This window comes from Lepidochelys kempii, chromosome 7 (assembly GCF_965140265.1).
Source record: "Lepidochelys kempii isolate rLepKem1 chromosome 7, rLepKem1.hap2, whole genome shotgun sequence".
Classification (NCBI taxonomy): domain Eukaryota; kingdom Metazoa; phylum Chordata; order Testudines; family Cheloniidae; genus Lepidochelys; species Lepidochelys kempii.
Window position 1 is genome coordinate 116841262 of NC_133262.1, and position 19517 is coordinate 116860778.

General features: G+C 41.0%; 1 protein-coding gene across 4 annotated transcripts in view; it reads right to left on the minus strand.

The window, feature by feature from the left end:
* PDCD4 (programmed cell death 4) overlaps positions 1 to 18495 on the minus strand; it is a 32779-nt gene extending 14284 nt beyond the window's left edge. Inside the window, exons 1-7 of one of the 4 annotated variants that reach the window (XM_073354392.1) lie at positions 18343 to 18494; positions 10939 to 11083; positions 10548 to 10656; positions 9401 to 9508; positions 3630 to 3929; positions 2954 to 3048; positions 196 to 309 (exon numbers count right to left, since the gene is read on the minus strand). In XM_073354392.1, the coding sequence (XP_073210493.1) occupies positions 196 to 309; positions 2954 to 3048; positions 3630 to 3929; positions 9401 to 9443 (552 nt within the window). In that variant the 5' untranslated portion in view covers positions 9444 to 9508; positions 10548 to 10656; positions 10939 to 11083; positions 18343 to 18494. The other 3 variants (XM_073354395.1, XM_073354393.1, XM_073354394.1) reach the window with 3 other exon arrangements.
* Positions 18496 to 19517: the final 1022 nt, after the last annotated feature.

The window sequence follows — 19517 nt, forward strand, 5'->3', positions numbered from 1 at the left end:
AAAAAAATATTAATAAAACAGTTTAAAGATTTAATTTTAAAAAATTCAAATGATCACTACAAGGGCAGAGAGAAGGTTGTTTGGATGCTTTAACTGTGCATTTCCATATCAGCACCTCAATAATCTCGTTTGTAACTGGCTGTGACTTCCCATGTCAAGTGTGATATTTTTAAAAATACAACTTATCAGACATACCGCAACTTCATTAGTATCTCCATGTTCAAAGTATTCCTGTAACATTGGTGTTAAAGTTTTATCAAATGCTCTTTCATCCAAAGGTGGAACTACAGTTTCATAGACACAATTCTCCTGTTTAAAAAAAAAATAAATAAAATAAATCAGATACTGAATCTAAACAGCAACAGCATCTCCCTTGCTCTCTTTATTGCAGAGCTTAAATGCTTTTAAATCATCTTTGGTACTAGCAGCCAAGATTTCTATCAGCAATGACTGCATCATGCCTTTGTAATCAGTTTGTGGAAGCTGATCAGTTCTGGAACAAAGATTACATTTCCCTAAAATATAAAAGCTGTATTTACAAGTAAGTAACATTGTAACTTCCAACATTGTAAGCACCTAGGATTCTTCTGGCACCATACTGTTAGAAACAAAGTTGTCATGTACTATATATGGAAGGGAAGGAGACAAACTCATATCCAGCCCTGCAGGAAGGCAAAAGCTTAACCAGACACCTTGTATCTTTCCCCACAAGCTACTCTACCCTTCCCAATCAAGAAGCAGCCTGTTTTTCATAACAGCTACACGGCCGACAGCCAATAACATGTAAAAAGTGTGAAGGAGGGAAAGGACTGGGCATTTAATTTTCAGGGTGTTTGGTAAAGTCAGTTAGAGGCACTCACAAGGGGGAAGAGTTCATGCAGCAATTGGCCACTGGGAAGCCTGACCTTGCAGGGCAATATAAGCCTAAGAACCAGAACTCCAGCACAGCCAATCTTGCTCCATATCCCTCACTTCCCCACTCCTCCTGGACTGACCTGCTAATATTCAGAGGTAAGCAGGTAGATAGGGATGTGTGTGTGTGTGGAAGGAATGGGATGGAAGGACAATTTGGTAACAGATTATGTCGGGTTGGGGGGGACAGAAATAGATATATTACTGTCCTGGACCACCATGACATAGTCTGTGCTGCACACTGCATATGGTATTAAGTTGTAGTTCAGAGGGGAACTGCAGCCTCCATGTACAAGAGAGCCATCACAGGGAAGAGTACAGGTTGGACAAAAGGTGTAACACGGTGCTGCCTAATGGGGAAGCTAAATAGGAAATCAATACTTAACATGGTCTGAACATAGCAGTTCGGCTTGATTTTTAAATGTTGGGAGTTTGTTTGTTTTTTTTAACTGGGTCTAACTCCCTGTGATCCACTCAACTGTAAGCACTGGAAGGGAAAGCCACACTTGAGGGTGGACATTGACACACTTATCCTAGGCCCCAAATCCCCAAACTTTTCACACAGTCATGCCCCCTGCTTACCCCGTCTGCATCCCTGCCAGGAGCACACCCTCCCCACCCCCCCGGCCCTCAGGGTGGGCACAGACAGGAGCAAGGAGGCAAGGCTGGGGCCACAGCTGGGGGCAGGGCTGGGGCCAGGAACAAACCCACAGTTGCAGTAGGGCTAGGTGGTGCCTCCCACCCCACCCACTGTGGGGGCTGGCCCAGGCCCCACCATGCCCCCCCCGAACATTCCTCAGCACCCCCCCTAGGGGATGCACCTCAGAGTTTGGGGACCTCTGTCCTAGGCTCTTTAAATATTGGCTGTAGCCTTAGATTCAGACCATCTATTCTCAGCCCTCAACAAGCTACTATACACTATTTGAGAGGGCCAAAAATACAAGTGACTACTTTATGCATCTCTCTACTTAGCTGTCAAGATACACCCCCTTAAGCTGTGACACAGTGTGGGCAGCGGTGCCAACACCACCGTTAAAGAATCTTTTGACCTCAGCCATTAGATCTATATTTTACCTTCAAAGCAGAGCATCAAGCTGATTTCCTAGATTTGATGTGCACCACGGTATTAAAAAGCCACAGTATTCCACCTTGAAATTGATTTTATCTTGGTTCATACCCAAATACTGAAGATAAGGAACATATAAGCAGTTTTTCCCCCTCTACCAACTGCACAGAGTCTGTACAATGAGCGACTGCAGAAAGTTAAAAACAAAGCTGTCCTGGCTTTGAACTCCTTCAGAGACCTGAAGTATTTAGTGTTCATGTCTAATAATTTAAAACAAAGAAGAGAAAAAGCTACCACGCATACTTGCAGTTATACCTCTGTGTCTCTAGCATAAAGTATATGCCAAGAACCTGATTTGTCTACTACTCTTTTTCTCCATATGCAATAGGCGCCTAAAAAATCAGTACCAACACTAGCAGTAATGAAATACTGAAAATGGAATGTGTTTTCACTTCTGTTGATACCAACTTAACATTGCAAAATATTATTGTAGTAAGAGACCCTGATGGTTTACTACAAAACTAGCATTCACAAAACCAATACAAGAATGTAGGCATTTTTATAAAAAGATTAAATTGTAATTAAAATGTATATTAATTTGGTAGTTTTTTCTTAGAGAACTGAGAAAAACATTTTTTCTTGAATTTTTAAATTTAAATACAGAATTAGAGCTTAATCCTGCAAGGTGCTAAGTACCATGGCCCTGATCCAGCAAAGCACTTTAAGCAAAATGTTTAATTTAAGCATGAATAGTCCCACTAGACAAACCAAGACCACCTTAGCAGGCTACTCCAACCTCTTTGTAAGTGAATGGGCCTACTCATGCGCTTAAAAAGTTAAAGCATCCACTTTATCAGGGTCAGAGTGTTTAACATCTTTAGGATCAAGCCTTTACAAATGTCACATCAATTACAGTGAATAAAAAGGCTATTTCCATCTCAAACTTGCACTGTATATAAAAAAACATTTGCTCACCTGGTCATCATCGTAGTTGGGATCTTTAATATCCACTTCCTCCACGTCATATACTTGCCCTGGTGTACCCCAAACACCTTTGCCGCCTGCACCACCTGACAAAACATGCCAAAGTGAAAAAAGACAGCCAGCTTATGGTAAATGCTGGGTGAGCTCAAAGTATCTCCATACTATCATGCCTCATTTGGGCACATGTGTGTAAGTCTCAGATTTTCCAGACTATGCAGAAGTATTTGCAGAATATCTTTCCACTCCCAGCCATTTGGGCTTTGCACCACTTGAGTCAGGAAACTGTAAGCAACATGAGGCAGCATGAAGAGTGCTGAAGGTTGAAATAATTGTGCTTTAAGTTATTAAAGGGAGTATCCCTGATATAAATTCCATCGTAAGCCTCAAGATCTGTAGATTGTTATATCATAATGTACAATACAATGTAGTATCCTAAAGAAGTTGATTGTGCTTTCTATAATGAATAATGCATGTGCGCATGCACACCACATCCATTATTGAAGATCGCTGTCTGCTGTGGCCATCCCCATACAACCATTAAAAAAAGAACTACTGAATGGGAGGATAGACAGAAAATGTTGTTTCGGGAGAAGAGAATCCCAATGGAAAAACATGCCTTTAGACAAGAGCCCATAAGCAGAGACACTTCTTAGTAGGCTACACCAACCTTTCTTTGGTAGTCCCCTTCCTTTTCCAGACCGGGATCGTCTGTCCAGAAATTTTCCCTTTGGACTTGTTGGTGCAGTGACTCCACTTTTCAGTGCCTCTCCATTATCACTAACAGAGTCTCCTCTCCCAGAATCACGAGAAGAATTTTTCCTTAACCGCCTCTTTGCTCTAGCATTAATTTTAGCTTCATTAATGGAAGATGCAGCTATCCAATTTCCATTGATTTCTGTCTTTATTTCCTCACTTCCACCATTTTCTTCCTCACCAGAAAATGGAGTGTCACTTAGATGATCAAGTTCTCAAAAGAGAAAAGACACAAAGAAAAATCTAGTTACTGCTTTAAGCATATACAAAATATTCATCATGATTTTAAAAAATTACATGTTTAAAATGGAAACCTGTAATATAAAAGAAACATTAGATGTAAGGTTGCTGAACCAAAGTACCTGACCACATTCCAATTACTTTTATTTAAGGCAAATTTGTTGCTTTTCCATTGCCGGTGCAGTGGCATAATGGGAAATAAAGCTCTCCCTTTCTCCTCTGCCTAGGCTATATGCCAAAGAACATGTATGCGGGTGGGTGAAGAGCAACTGAATGAACAATTTACAAATAGATAAACCAAGTAAAGAGGTTCTGTAAACAAGCATGGAGCTACTTTAGTTTGTAATGTCCCTCGAACTCAGTAAAACATCCATTTTCCTTAAGTAAAATTCACAGAGTACCACTGGCTGCAATAGAAATAAGAGATAATAAAGAGCAAAAGTAAAAACTTGGAAGTTTCTCAGCATGCCACCAATTAAAAACTGGCTTATTGGTTGATAAGCAGTAAAACAACTTTTTTAAAAAATTGGAATCTTTACCTAGGTGCGATGGCATACAAATAGAAAGTGTTTCACTAAACTTTATTGGGCTGGTTCTGCAAACACTCCCGGACACAATGCTTACACCTGGGGTTTACTTACCCTCTTATCTCCCACAATGCCCTTCCCCAGCCCAGGTTTACAACTCAGCCACCAAAAAACTACTCTTCCTAGCGATCCCTGCTCTCTTGCTTCTCAGGAAGAGACTGGGTGAGAATTACCCTGAGCCAGCTTTGCCCTTACTACTGAAGAGAGAGTTGTGACTATATAAAAAAAAAAAAAAAAAGAAGTGACCCTCTATTATTGCGGCAACCACCATTATACAATGGCAATAAATCTTGCGCAAAGTATGCCTTGTTAGGTATCACTAGAAAAGTTGTGATCTGTTGAACAATGTTATCCTGTTTATATTCATGTATTATCACTGTATATGAAGTTATGAATCTTTGCTATGTGTTTGTATCTCAAACATGTGTTCCTGGGTAACATGCCCAAGACAAATTTAAATCAAAGCCAGCCAGTTATGGTTGACAGGCCATTAAAGAGAATCAACTCTTCCTGAGGATGCCTCAGAGCATGTAGACAATGAATGCCTCACGACTCAGCAAGGCACATAGAACATATGATCCCGGACTCCATGTCTAAGACAGTAACTTTCCATGCACATGGACTGAGGGATATAAATTGGAGAGTGTGACATTTCTTTGCCTCTTTCCTGTTCTACATTTCTGGACTGTGATTTCTAACAAAAAAAGTTTTGAACAATGGACTGAGGACCCCAATATTTGAGAGGCACCAGAGAAACTTTTTACAAACTGGCAGATTTAACATCAACCCTGAAATACATTACAGCTGATTTCAGAATTTGTAGATGATTCACGTTAACCATTTAATACCTTCTTTTTTATTACTAAATCTTTAGTTAGGTTACTAAAGATTGGCTGCAGCGTGGTATTTGGTGAGATCCTGTAAGTACATGTTGATCTGGGGTGTGTGTGTCTGGCTCCTTGGAGTTGGAAGAACCTAATATATGCTATTTCTGGTTTTTAATGGTCATTTATCACAGAAGTCCGGGTGGTGCAGGAGGGGCTAGAGTGCCTGAAGGGGACTGTCTCTGGCTTCATAATAACTAGTATAGTGCTCTGAAAGCACACATTGTTTATTGGCTTGGTGATAGAATATACCACCAGTCTGCGATACATGCCCTGTATTTTGGCAATATGACCTGAGATTGGCACTCTTAGTTGTATACCAGGCAGCGTGACAAGAGTGAAGCTACAGTCAACCCTTGTCATTCAATTCTGGTCTCAGTCTCTAGATCAGTAATGTGGAAATCTTCCCAGAAGTACTCCTCAACCTGGAAGGGCCAACACATTGTTACAATGCTGAAACATTACATTCTTACAATTAACCCTAACATGACTACTTTAAAAAAAGAAATTTGAACAAAGGCTATTGAGAAGATACTTTTTCCCTTTCGTGCACAAACAGCTTACCTTTATAATTCTGTAAGCAACTAGACCACAGTGAGAATTAGTCACTTCATTAGACTAAGAATATGTTAAACAATTAAGCATTAGTTTTGGCACTGGGCCATACACAATTACCGGTATGTTTTCAGCTCTATAGTCTTGCCATCCACTACACAGCTGGGTAAATGCATTAAGTGCAGTTTGAGAAGAGTAACTATAAGTTTCTCTCTAAAAAGTTTCAGAGTAGCAGCCGTCTGTATCCGCAAAAAGAAAAGGAGGACTTGTGGCACCTTAGAGACTAATAAATTTATTTGAGCATAAGCTTTCATGAAGTGATCTGTAGCTCACGAAAGCTTATGCTCAAATAAATTTGTTGTGGCACCTTAGAGACTAACAAATTTATTTGAGCATAAGCTTTCGTGAGCTACAGATCACTTCATGAAAGCTTATGCTCAAATAAATTTGTTAGTCTCTAAGGTGCCACAAGTCCTCCTTCTCTAAAAAGTGTTTAAAATTTAAATAAATAGTTAAGTACAAATAGAAAAAAATATTTCCTTTTGAAGTTTCACTGCAATAAAAAGCATTCTACATCAGTAAAGTCTTTACCCATAATGAAAAAGTGAAACAGTTTAGCGAAATGGATCTAGTTAAACTGATACAACCACTAATGTAGACACACTTAAAACCTTTAATCTTTGCTTATTATAAATTTATCTTAAAACTGATCATCTAAAGCAATTTAAACAAAAATTAATCTGCTTACAGTGCACCTACATTAGGTTTATCGCCAATAATTTGGTTAAGTCAGTCCAGTTTTCTAGTATAAAGAAAGCCTGAGACTCATTGTATTTACTGAGCAAGTACAACCAGTTCATCTTCTATTAACTTTATGATCAGGATGAGTTTAGCAATACAAAGGCTTTTGTAAAAGGAAATCATGCCTCTCCAGTCTAATAGAATTCTTTGAGAGGGTCAACAAGCATGTAGAGGACGAGGGTTATCCAGTGGATATAGTGTACTTGGACTTTCAGAAAGCGTTTGACAAAGTCCCTCACCAATGGCTCTTAAGCAAAGTAAGCAGTCATGGGATAAGAGGGAAGGTCCTCTCGTGGATCAGTAACTGTTTAAAAGATAGGAAACAAAGGGTAGGAATAAATGGTCATTTTTACAGTGGAAAGGCGTAAATAGCAAGGTCTCCTGAGGATTTGTACTGGGATCAGTGCTGTTCAATGTATTCATAAGTTATGTCGAAAACGGGGAGAACAGTTAGGTGGCAAAGTTTGCAGATGGTAGAAAATTACTCAAGATCGCAGTCAGCTTTGGGCTTAGCTAAGAGTTACCAAAGAATCTCACAAAACTAGGTCACCAGGCAACAAAATGGCAGATGAAATTCAATGTTGATAATGCAAAGTGCCGCACATTGGAAAACATACTCCCAACTATACATACAAGGTGATAGAATCTAAATCTGCTGTTACCACTCAAAGATCTTGGAATGATCGTGTATAATTCTCTGAAGACATCTGCTCAGTGGTAGTCAAAAAAGCTAATAGAATGCTAGGAACTATTAGGGAAGGGATAGATAATATGACAAAAAATACTGTTGCCACAATATAAATCCATGGTATGCCCACACCTTGAATACTGAGAACAGTTCTGGTAGCCCCATCTCAAATAAAGATATATTAGAAATGGAAAGGGTGCAGAGAAGGGCAACAATTAGAGGTATGGAACTGCTTCCATATGATACTCTTGGGGGAATTCTGCGCCACTGTACACATGCAGAATTCATGTCCCCTGCAGATTCCCTTCCCTTCCCTCCCCCAACCCCCGCAGAAAATACATTTTGCCAGAGAGAGTCACTGCAATTACATCTTTCGCACACCAGGGGCTGCTGTGGCACCACAAGAGTGAAGCCAGCTCACAAGCCAAGGTAGCCAGCCACAGAGAGGGAGGAGGCAGAGGTCAGGTGGAGGTGGCACAGGACACGGGGGAGGGACAGACAGAGCAGGGCACAAAGGGCTTCTGGGGGGCGAAGGGGAGTCATGCAATGGCATTCAGGAGGGCTAATGTGGGGGACAGACTGAGGTGGGGACACAGGAGCTAATGGGGTGACAGCACTGAGCCAGGGGGCTGAATGGGAGGGGGGTGCAAGGCCACATGGGGACAGAGGCACATGTGCCTGACTCAAATTTCTTTACTAATATGACTAGTAAGGAATCTATTTGTCAAAAAACATTTCCTGAATCTTTTTTGTTGTCTGTATTGTTACAGACATACTTACTGACATGTATTTTGAAATAAATTACCGAAATAACTGAAATTAGCGCAATTATATTGCGTTTCTTTGACAAAGAAAATATGCAGAATTTTAAAATATTGTGTGCAGAATTTAATTTTTTGGTGCAGAATTCCCTCAGGAATAATATGAGGAGAAATTAAAAAGACTGAGACTGTTCAGCTTGGGAAAGAGATGATTGAGGGGATATATGACAGAAGATTATAAAATCATGAATGATGTGGTGGAAGTGTTAGTTACCCCTTCACATAACACAAGACCGAGTGCTCACCCAAAGAAATTAATAAACAGCAGATTTTAAACAAACAAAAAGGAAGTATTTCTTCACACCAAACGGTCAACCTGTGGAACTCATTGCCAGGAGATGTTGTGAAGGCCAAAAGTATAATTGGGTTCACAAAAGACAGGCCCACCAATACTTATAAACCAATATGATCAGGAACGCAACCTCATGCTCTAGAGGTCCCTAAATCTCTGAATGCCAGAAGCCAGGACTGGATGACAGGGGATGGATTACTCAATAACTTGCTGTGTTCTGTTAATTCCCTCTGCAGCATCTGGCACTGGCCACTGTCAGAAGACAGAATACTGGACTAGCTGGACTACTGGTCTGACCCAGTACGGCCATTCTTATGCTATGTTCCTATTATGTTTTGTCTGCTTTTAATCCTAGGAACAGTTACGTGAGAGCAAAAAATTTCTGCTTCAAAGGAGTTTATCTGCTCTTGTTTAATCTTGACCTGAAGTCATTCCTGTGTTTGTGACATCACAACTAGTTGCTGTGACAGTAATTATAAACATCAGATTATTATGACTTCAAAGTCCCTATCATCTACTATTCTAGTTAAGCAACCACTTGGGATGTTGCAAACAAAAAACAAACAGGAGGAAAAGAGGAAATCCTAAGGAACAGTCATTTTATTTGCATGCAATTATTCCAACTTTAAACGAAATACATCAGGCGGAAAATGCAATATAGTTAGAAGTGTTTCTAAATAGATTTCTCCAAGTTTGTCATGAAGATCTTTAAAGAAATATGTTGATTAAAAAAAGCCACCACAATGCAATTTACAAATAAAAGGGATTCCAGCATCAATTAAACAGTACTTTCAATACAAAAACTAAGGTTATATACCTGTTGGGTTAACATTATATATCTGCTCATTTTCTACTTCCATAGTTGTTTAATTGCACTTCAACTGAACTGACTGTAAACAGAAATCTTAATGCTTTCCTTTCAGGCCTAACAAAAGAAAGAAAAAAGGAAAAAAAACAAACAAACAGTAAATGCAATTACATTGAATACAGAAATATATTTGATTTTTCTAGTGGACTAAAGTCTAACTAAATTAGAATAATAGGAGTCTTTCACCTAGTCAACATTCATTTTCACTCAAATTCAAGTATTAAGACTCATTTTTATTTTTTAATTCACATTAACTTACTGGTACTGTAAAAATATTCATGGGATGATGAAAATGTAACAAAGAGAGCACTATTTATAAACAGCACAGATAAAGTGCAGAACTGTTACACCAAAACTAAGGTCAAGTCTACACTTAAGTTTTACCAATATACGTTGGTTAACAAAACAAAAAAAAACAACAAGAACAAAAACAATCCCCCCGCCACCCTAAAAAAAAAACCCCAACCCCTAACTGGCCTATGAGGTTGGTGTACTGGTAAAAACCCTAGTGCAGGCACAGTTACACCAATGAAAAGGTGACTCATACCAGTATAGTTATTCCCCTTCCCACACATGACTATCTATATGGGTTTAAAGCATCCTTTGACACCAACTCTCCTACTGTGGATGCATATATGTACTGCTTCAACTATACCACTATAGTTAAAGCATAACAACTTTCTAGTCTAAACAAGCCCTTACCATGCATCCTAATTCATTGCCTGTCCTACACCCAAACATAGATCTGTAGGCCATATAAATTTATTCTACACAAGTACACACACCTGAGAAGCTCTCACCTCTGTATTCTCTCATGAATACTCTGCTCTCTCCTTCTCCTGTGTACATGTACTCTGTTAGCTGGGGGCCAAGGTGAACGAATTCTCTCTTTCTAAAGAGATTACTGTTATTTTCCTCTCCTCCCTTCCCATTCATCTCTATGAACAGCTGAATAATGAGATTTTGAAAGAGATGGCATCACCCATCTCCCCTTTTCTTAAAGAAGATTTCAGCCAATAAGACTACAATATGCAAGTGAATCAGATAGGCAGTACACAAAGACATACTGGCTATATCATTTATCAAAAACTTTTACCTGCAAAATTTTCATGAATCACTTTGTAGTATTGTGAATGTTACTGGTATGTGTAGTTCTCCCATAAGATTTCAGTGGCTCTTCTCTTCGCTTCCCACCTGTTGCAGTCCTGCAAACACTTTATTATTCAGTGGCGACCTTGTGACATTAGGTGACATCAACCCTCCCCATTTTCTCCTCTAGTTCACTTGCCTAGAACAGACTTATTGACTACAGTGATGAATAACCAGTGGTTAAAGGTATAAAACTTGCCTTTTTACAGTAATTTCTGGGTATAATCCAATTTTCTCACATCACACCCCAATTTCAAACAATTAACCTTGAGTAAGGCAGTGTCCTCTCCCCCTTGCCATCCAATACTTCATTTAAAATAGCTTTCTTTCAGCATTACCTCAACCATCCAGTTCTGAAGCACTCTTATTATACTAAAAGTGTTCTCTTGTACTGCTCACTCAGGAAGGGGAATCAAGATAGTCTATCTTAAAAGGTTAATTTTCTTCTTCCGAGTCGAATGTTCCATTACAGATGTGTTTCTCCTTTAAAACAAAAGGAAAATACAATTATATAGTAGTAAATACTAGAGCTAGGAAAAGTAATTTTAACATTTATTATAATAGCAACTACCAGCGAGGAGGATGACTTTTCTCCCCCCGTTCAGGACCTCCCACAAATCTACTTGAGACAACCTTCAAATTTTCTAAACGGAAAGGACATCTGTCTGTAATATTCCTTGGGGGGGGGTCATGACCCTCAGGTTCAGAACCCCATCTTAGACTACAAACACTTATAACATGGGTGCCAGCACACCTCAGCTTTACAGCCCACATGTTCACACTAATCGAGAGACTGCACTGTCAGTCTAGAGATGGATAAAATGTACACCTCCAGACTAAATATTAACTTTAATTCTTAGGTTCCAAGGCCAGAAGGGACCACTGTGACCATCTAATCTGACTTCCTGTAAAACACAGGCCACAGAACTTCTCCAAAACCATTCCTAGAACAGTATGTTTTAGTAAAACCTGCAGTCTTCATTTAAAAATTACCAGTGATGGAAATCCACCAGGACTCTTGGTAAACTACTCCAGTGGTTAATTACCCTCACTGCTGAATATTTAAACCTTATTTCCAGTCTGAGGACTTGTCTCCACTTACAGCACTACAGAAGTGAATGTAGACACAGTTAATCCACCTCCCCAAGAGGCGGTAGCTATGTTGACACGAGAAGCTGTCCCATCGACATAGCGCTGTCTAGACAGGGAGTTATGTTGATAGAATTACATTGCTCAGTGGATTTTTCCACACCCCTGAGCAACAGCCATTATACTGATATAGGTCTATAGTGCAGTCCTGGCCTAAATTCCTTAACTTACATTTCCAACCTCTGGATTGTGTTACACTTTTTTCTGTTATATTGAAGAATGCATCATCAAATATTTGTTCTACACAGGTACTTACAGACTAATCAAGTCACCCATTAATTTCCTCTTCGTTAAACTAAACAGATTGAGCTCCTTCTATCTATCACTATAAGGCATATTTTCTAATCCTTTAGTCATTCTTTTGGTTCTTCTCTGCAGCCTCTCCAGTTGATCAACATCCCTCTCAATTGTGGGCACCATCCCTGCCCAGTAACGGTCATATCGGTGTCAAGTATAGAGGTAAAATAACCTCTTAAGTCCCCTGTTTATGTATCCCAGGATCACATTAGCTCTTTTGGCCACTGAGTCACACTGGGAGCTTACTTTCGGGTAATTATCCACCATATCTTTTTTACAATCACTACTTCCCAGGATAGAGTCCACCATCCCTGTAAATATGACCTGCATTCTTTGTTCCTAGATGTATACATTCAGCAGTATTAAATTGCATATTGTTTGCTTGCACCAAGTTTAGCAAGAAATCCAGATCAATCAGAATCAGTGACCTGTCCTCTTCATTATTTAATGCTCTCCAAGTTTTGCAGACAGCTGCAAACTTTATCAGTGATGATTTTGTTTTCTTCCAGGTCACTGATATGTCAAATAGCATTGGGCCAAAAACTGATGCCAGCAGGGCCCCACTGGAAAAACCTGCTCAACGATGATCCCCCATTTACAATTACATTGAGACCTATCAGCCATTTTTTTAATCCAGTTAAGGTGTGCCATGTTAATTTTATACTGTTCTAGTTTTTTTTTAATCAAAATGTCACATGGCACCAAATCAAACACCTTATAGAAATCTAAATATGTCAACACTATTATCTTTAATCAAACTTGTAATCTCATTAAAAAGATGATATCCACTTAAATCCTGTCAAACTATCTTCCATAAACCCATGTTGGTTTCTATTGCCCTCCTTCAATTGTTGATTAATTGAATCCCCTATCAACTGCTCTGTATCTTGCCGGAGACTGATGTCAGCTGACAGACTGGTAAGTTACCAGGGTTATCTGTTTACCATTTTTAAAAACTAGCACATTAGCTTTCTTAGAGTCTTCTGGAACTCCCCAGTGCTCCAAGACTTATTGAAAATTTACTAAATTACTAGTTTCCCCCTATTGTTACTCACACCTTCTTGTCAACTGTCTGAAATGGGTCACTCTCATTACCACTTCAAAAGTTTTTTTTCCCTCCCTTGGTATTCTGCTGTTAAGTGAATGGTCTCATTAGACTGACCTCACACTTGGTCAAGCAACTCCCATCCTTTCATGTATTTATACCTGCGCCTGTATTTTCCACTCCATGCATCTGACGAAGCGGGTTCTAGCCTATGAAAGCTTATGCCCAAATTCATTTGTTAGTCTTCAAGGTGCCGCAAGGGCTCCTCGTTGTTTTTGATGAAAAATCTACATTAATGGTCCAGCAAGCTCCTCAGCCAGCTGTTAAAACTCTGGGATGCAAGTTATTTTATTTGGACCTGCTGATTTGAAAATGTCTAACTTTAGTAGCGTCTGTTTAATATCGTCCAGACATACTAGCGGAATGGAAAGAGTTATCATCACCATATGATGAGACTGCATCATCAGTTTTCTCCCCAATACAGAATACATATTTATTGAACACTTCTGCCTTTTCTGCATTGTTATTGCTAATTATAGCATTTCCACCTAGTAAAGGACCAATAAAATTGTCAGGATTCTTTTTGTTCTTAATAAAATCTAAATACTCTCTATAATTATTGTGCTTAACACTGCTAGCCATAGATTCTTCCTTGTGTCCCTTTGCATCTCTTATGAATTTTCTACAATTCCAGTCCAATTGCTAGCAACTTCTCCCTTTCTTCCATTTGTTATCTATTTCTATTTTTAATAGCTACCTTCACTACCCCCCTAAATTAGGTTGTTTTTTAAATCAGCATGATTAAAGGGGCTTGTTTAAACTTGGTAATGCTAGTATTCAACATCAGTTTTACGACTACCTCACATTTCCTAACTAAAACCCCTTATTATTCATCTACTACAGTATAAAATCTGAAAATCTGTACAAAGAGCATATTGGTATCATCGTGTCATAAATACAGGCAAGTCTAGACACAAGATGATGTGCTCCTATTTTGCTTAAACCAATTTTCTAAAGCTTCATATAGTGAAGAATAATTTGTCATGTACAAAAATTTTTCCAAGTTACACACACACATTCACAAGATAAGAGCTTTTGTGCCTCACAGCAAATCCAAAGCTTAAGTATATATCCTGTAGATATATACACTCAAACTTGGTGTTAATTTTTTTTTAAGCAAATCTCAAAGGGCTTTGCAAAGGAGGTCAGTATCATCTTCATTTTACAGAGTGGGTGACTGAGGCACAGAGATGAAGTGACTTGCCCAAAGTCACCCAGCAGACCACCGGCAGAACCTGTATCTCCTGAATCCCAGTCCAGAGTTCTACCAACTAGACCAGTGGTTCTCAACCTGTTCTCTGCGTATCCTTGGGGTCCGCAGACTATGCTTAAGATTTCCAAAAGGGTCTGCACCTCCATTTGAAAATTTTTAGGGGCCTGCAAATGAATAAAGATCAAGAACCACTGAACTAGACTACACTGCCTCAGCAGAATATACAAGACAAACACATGGTAAAAGTTAGTATTATTTTCTCTATTTTAGAGATGGAGAATTGAGGCAGAGAGATTAAATTACTTGCCATAGAAGTCTGTGGCAGAGCTGGAAACTGAACCCACATCTTTCATATCTTAGTCCAATTACTTAATTGAAATACCCCTCTGAGCTGACTCTGTATTTGCACTTTTACATGCAAGCTGTGCGAACATGCTTTGGAAAGTTACCAGCCCCCACTGATCAATGATAAAAATAACTTACTTGTTCTACCACTTCCCTCCACCATGCAAGCAGATACTTACTTTCTTTTTTAGTGAGGTTACAGCCACAAAATTGATTTTTTGGGGGTGACAGAAGGGAACCACATGGATCATACATCTGGGTAAGCCACAGTAATTGAAGAAGAATGTATACCATCATTGACTGTTGATGTGTTTAACAAAAACTTAAATATTTTTAGTATTATTGGCATTCCAACTCAGATAGTTAAAGCTTGTTCCCCCCGCACCTTTTGTGTAATTCCCAATAACAAAAACTACTCTAGGATAAAAATAAGTAATTTTATTGATGTGAAATAAAATCCAGGTCCCAACTTTCACAGCTCTCTGTTCCATAGCAACGATACTTGGTTTTGATCAGTAGACTAAGCAGATATGTCTATTAAAGACAAAGATAGAGCAAACAGCAAGAGGTTATTTTTCCAGTGTCACTTTAATTACTGTAAACACACTTAAGAAAACAAAACAGATTGAACTTTAAATTGTTACACTCACGGACACTCCATAGGTTCATGGAGCCTTTAGAGACAAGATCTGTAGTGCAGAGTTGTTAATATGAACAAAGTAATGCATATCAACATTATGTAAGTTAATGACAGATTACTCAAAACTATTATGTGGTTCAAGAGGTTTATTTCTGCATATTCATACTCCTGAGACTGATGCCACCTTAGCCCCGCAGAGTAAACTCTAAAATTCCAACATTTTAATTTATGTTTGAGGGCAGCCCCAAAACATTCTCAAAATGGAGATTTGCTCAAGGCTTAGGAGACTGCTGAAGACAGCCTTACAGCTTCTTACTGTGGTACTGACTTCCTTAGAGCCAAGAGTCATGCACTGAGAAAGTACCTACATTGGCTTGTTCCAGCAGAACAGAGGAGTATCCAACACCAATACATCAGCAAATTCCTGCTCGGTACCTTGTTTCTTGTTATATGGGTAACTTCCAATATTAACAAAGATAAGTTCCTTAAGAGCCCAAATCATCCTCAGCAAGAGTAACACTCCAACAATGGAAGAGATGAGGCCTCAGCACCCAGAGAAGATTTAGGTACTACAATCGTGGACCTTGGATCCAAATGGCACAAATTTGCTCACTGCCAGGGTCGTTCCTGATTGATGTATCTGAAGTCAAACTGGCTTATTCTGTGTCCCTTCCTCAGGCCAGATAGACAATTGTGTCAGTTGCCTTTCCAAGGAGGTTTTACAAGCCCAATCCTTGGGTCCACTAACATACTGGCTAGTTTTTTTATTATTATTATTATTAATATTATTTATATTATGGTAGCACCAATGAACTTCCATCAAGGACCAAGTATTCATTGTGCTTTGACTATGAAATAAAAAACAAAACAGTCTCTGCCACAGAGAGCTCGCAATCTACAGGTAGACAAGACAACAGGGGGACATAAATTAAAAAAAAAAAAGTATCGAACTTAAGAATTTGAAGAACATTGCAGACTGCCGCAAAGACTCTAAAAACCATCAGATCCTAGGGGGCTTTGTTTTGGAGGAAGGTGGTGTCTTGGTTTTTTCTCAAGTCTATTTCTCTGGTCTCTGATGGACAAGGAGCTTTTCTGGATCATTCAGTTGTGAATATTTCAATAAGGCACTTCTATTTGTGTAGGTACTTAAACCGCACTCATCAGTCGGGTACATAACTCATGATCACCTGCATCCAAGCAGTCCCACTAGTAGGTTAACATAAGCAAATGTACACCAATGTGTCCCTGGCCAAGAATTTACAGTGAGGTTAGATAAGGAAAAAGGCTTCAGAAAACTCTAAAATCTCTAGATTGAAAATCATTTTTGAGTATGCTTGATATGGCAATCACTTCTAAAATTAGGTTTCAGAGTAACAACCGTGTTAGTCTGTATTCGCAAAAAGAAAAGGAGTACTTGTGGCACCTTAAGAGACTAACCAATTTATTTGAGCATAAGCTTTTGTGAGCTACAGCTCACTTCATTGGATGCACACTGTATGCATACAGTATGCATCCGATGAAGTGAGCTGTAGCTCACAAAAGCTTATGCTCAAATAAATTGGTTAGTCTCTTAAGGTGCCACAAGTACTCCTTTTCTTTTTACTTCTAAAACTGTATTTCCCCCTTCCCCAACATCAAGCAAAAGGTACTGATAATTAATGCTAGATCGTGTTTTTAAACTTCAGCCATTTTGCTGCAGTCACATTTAAAAACAACCAAAGAAGTGTTGCTTAAACTTCACAACATATTTTCCTCCCTTTGAGCAGAGACCAAGCATGAAAACCTCCAACCTCAACTGTGAACATTTCAAGGTTGTGGACTTGTGAAAACATAGTGTTATAGCAAAAAAAATTTGTGGCCATGTGCTCATTGCTGTACTGTAAGAAGATCAGTTTCCATTTGATATTTACACATACATACACTTTTATAGCACAGAATACTCTATATAAACACTAGGTGCTAATTGTATAGGAAGGGGTGTTTAAACAGCCTAAAATATTACTTATTCAAAAAAGACCTCACACGTACAGTTAAACATACACCAATCCACCTCCAACACAAGTCTTAAAGCGCACATTTTAAAGTAGCAGGAATAACAGGGGAAGTGGTTTTCATACAGATGTGGCTAGTTAGTTTAGTTTCTAAAGGTGCCGCAGCCAGCCCAGCCTTTACAAGAAAAGAAAGTGACTTTACAGCGTGGCAGGCTCAAAATATAGATCCTTGCCAAGTTATCAACACTCTAAAGAGCTAAACCAGGCTCCCTCCTCCCCAGTAACCAATTCAATCCTAGTGCTGTTTTGTGGGGCAGCATGCCTGACACCGCATCCTTGCCCAGCCAGACTGGGCAGAGGGGCTGGGGGATGACCCCTTCCCCACAGATGCCAACGACTGTATCTTTGCGATGAAGACCACTGGCTCCACTCAGGGCACTGCTTCTTAGGAGGTGTTTTTAAGGGGGTGGGGGGTAGAACCCTGGAATAAACAGGGTAGCGGAGGTGCCCCCTCACCACCATCATCATCGCCCCTGCTGACGACCCACTACCCCCTCCTTGCTGGGGGGACCCCACACCACCCCCACTATCCCTCCCTCCCGGGGGACAGAGCGGGGAGGGGGCGTGAAGACCCCACACCACCCTCTCCCTGCGGGGGGGGAGCAAGGCCCCCCCCTCTCCCGCCTGGGGGGGGCGGGGGGTGTCCTGAGCCGAAGCGGCGGGGAGGGTCTGTGAACAAGTCTGAGGAGAGCGGGGAAGGACCCCGCACGCCCACCCGGCCAGGAGGGGCGTGGAGCCCAGAACACGCCCCCGCCCCTCGCCTCAGAGACTTCCGGGGAAGGATCCCGAATTTCCCCGCCTGAGGAGGCTTCCGGAGAGGCGCGAGGACCCCCCAATCCCCGCCCCATCTGAGGGGGCTTCCCAATAGGAAGAGACCCCGCGTCCCCCTCCCGGAGGGGGCGCTCCCTGGAGCCGCGAGCGGGAGGGCGGGGTTCCCATTACCGTAGGCGGCGGCGGCGGCGGCGGTCCCCGGGGCTGCCCCGTCCCCGCCGCTCCCCACAGCCGCTGCCTGCCTCGCTCTGCAGCCCCGTGCGCTGCCCGGTTTGTTTTTGTTTTGTTCTGCCCAGCGACACGGCGGCGAGCGGCCGCCGCGGATTGGTCGGCGGGTTCCACCCGCCGCAGCCAATCAGAGGGCGAGGGGTTGGGAAAGGGGCGGAAGAGAAGGCGGGTACTCAACCGGCAAAGAGGGAGGGCGACACCATCTGCTCGGAAGGGGCGGGGGTGGGTGTGTCCAGCGGGGAACAGGAAGGAACCATTGTGTGTTGGGGTGGGGAGGGCAGGGGCGGTCCAGCCTAGTGGGAAGGGAGGGTGGGTCACACATCATTCTATTGCCCCCAGGACATTGTCTGGGAAGGGGGAGGAGAGATCAAACTCCTCAGGCCTGTTAAGAGGAGACATATACAAGGCAGAAGGGGTCTTTGCCACCCCATAGGGTCTTATGCAGTTGTGGGGTGGGCTCCTCAGGTGCTAGAATGAGGAGGTATTGGGACTCAAATTGCCTCCGCCAGTTCTATCGCCCGGCACCTTGTATGGGTCTGATCTAAATAAGCATAGGGTGGCAGGAACTTATGTTGCCAATGGCCAAAAGCCCACCAATCTACCACCCTCCTTTTGGAAGCGCATTCATCACCCCAATCAGCCAGCAATTGCTGGTTTATTCACCCATCCACTGCAAAACTAATGGGGGCCAGTGTACTCACCAGGGGTAGAGAGCAGGGCAGTTGCCTTCCCAAAGAACCTTATTAATAGCAGTTAAATACAGGGATCTCAAGCGGAGGAATAATTGTTATTGTTCAGTCCCATAAACGTTTATGGCCCATGGCACAGAGGCACTGCCATCTAATACACATAAGGATGCCACCTCTAAGGTACAAAAAAACAGGACATTTGGGATGATGCTGAGCCCAAAAGCCTGGACAGCAGGCAGTGTTTATTGAGCACCTTCACAGATTTCACAGGACAGTTACCTCAAAAAAGGGACAATCCTGGGAAAACCTAGTTCGGTAACAATCCAAAATACATGCAAGAAAAAACATAAGTCAAGAGGGCAAAGAGAAGGTATTGGGGTCAATGGAGGTCATCAAATGCACGATTTCTCAGTATAAACTAGAGAAAAT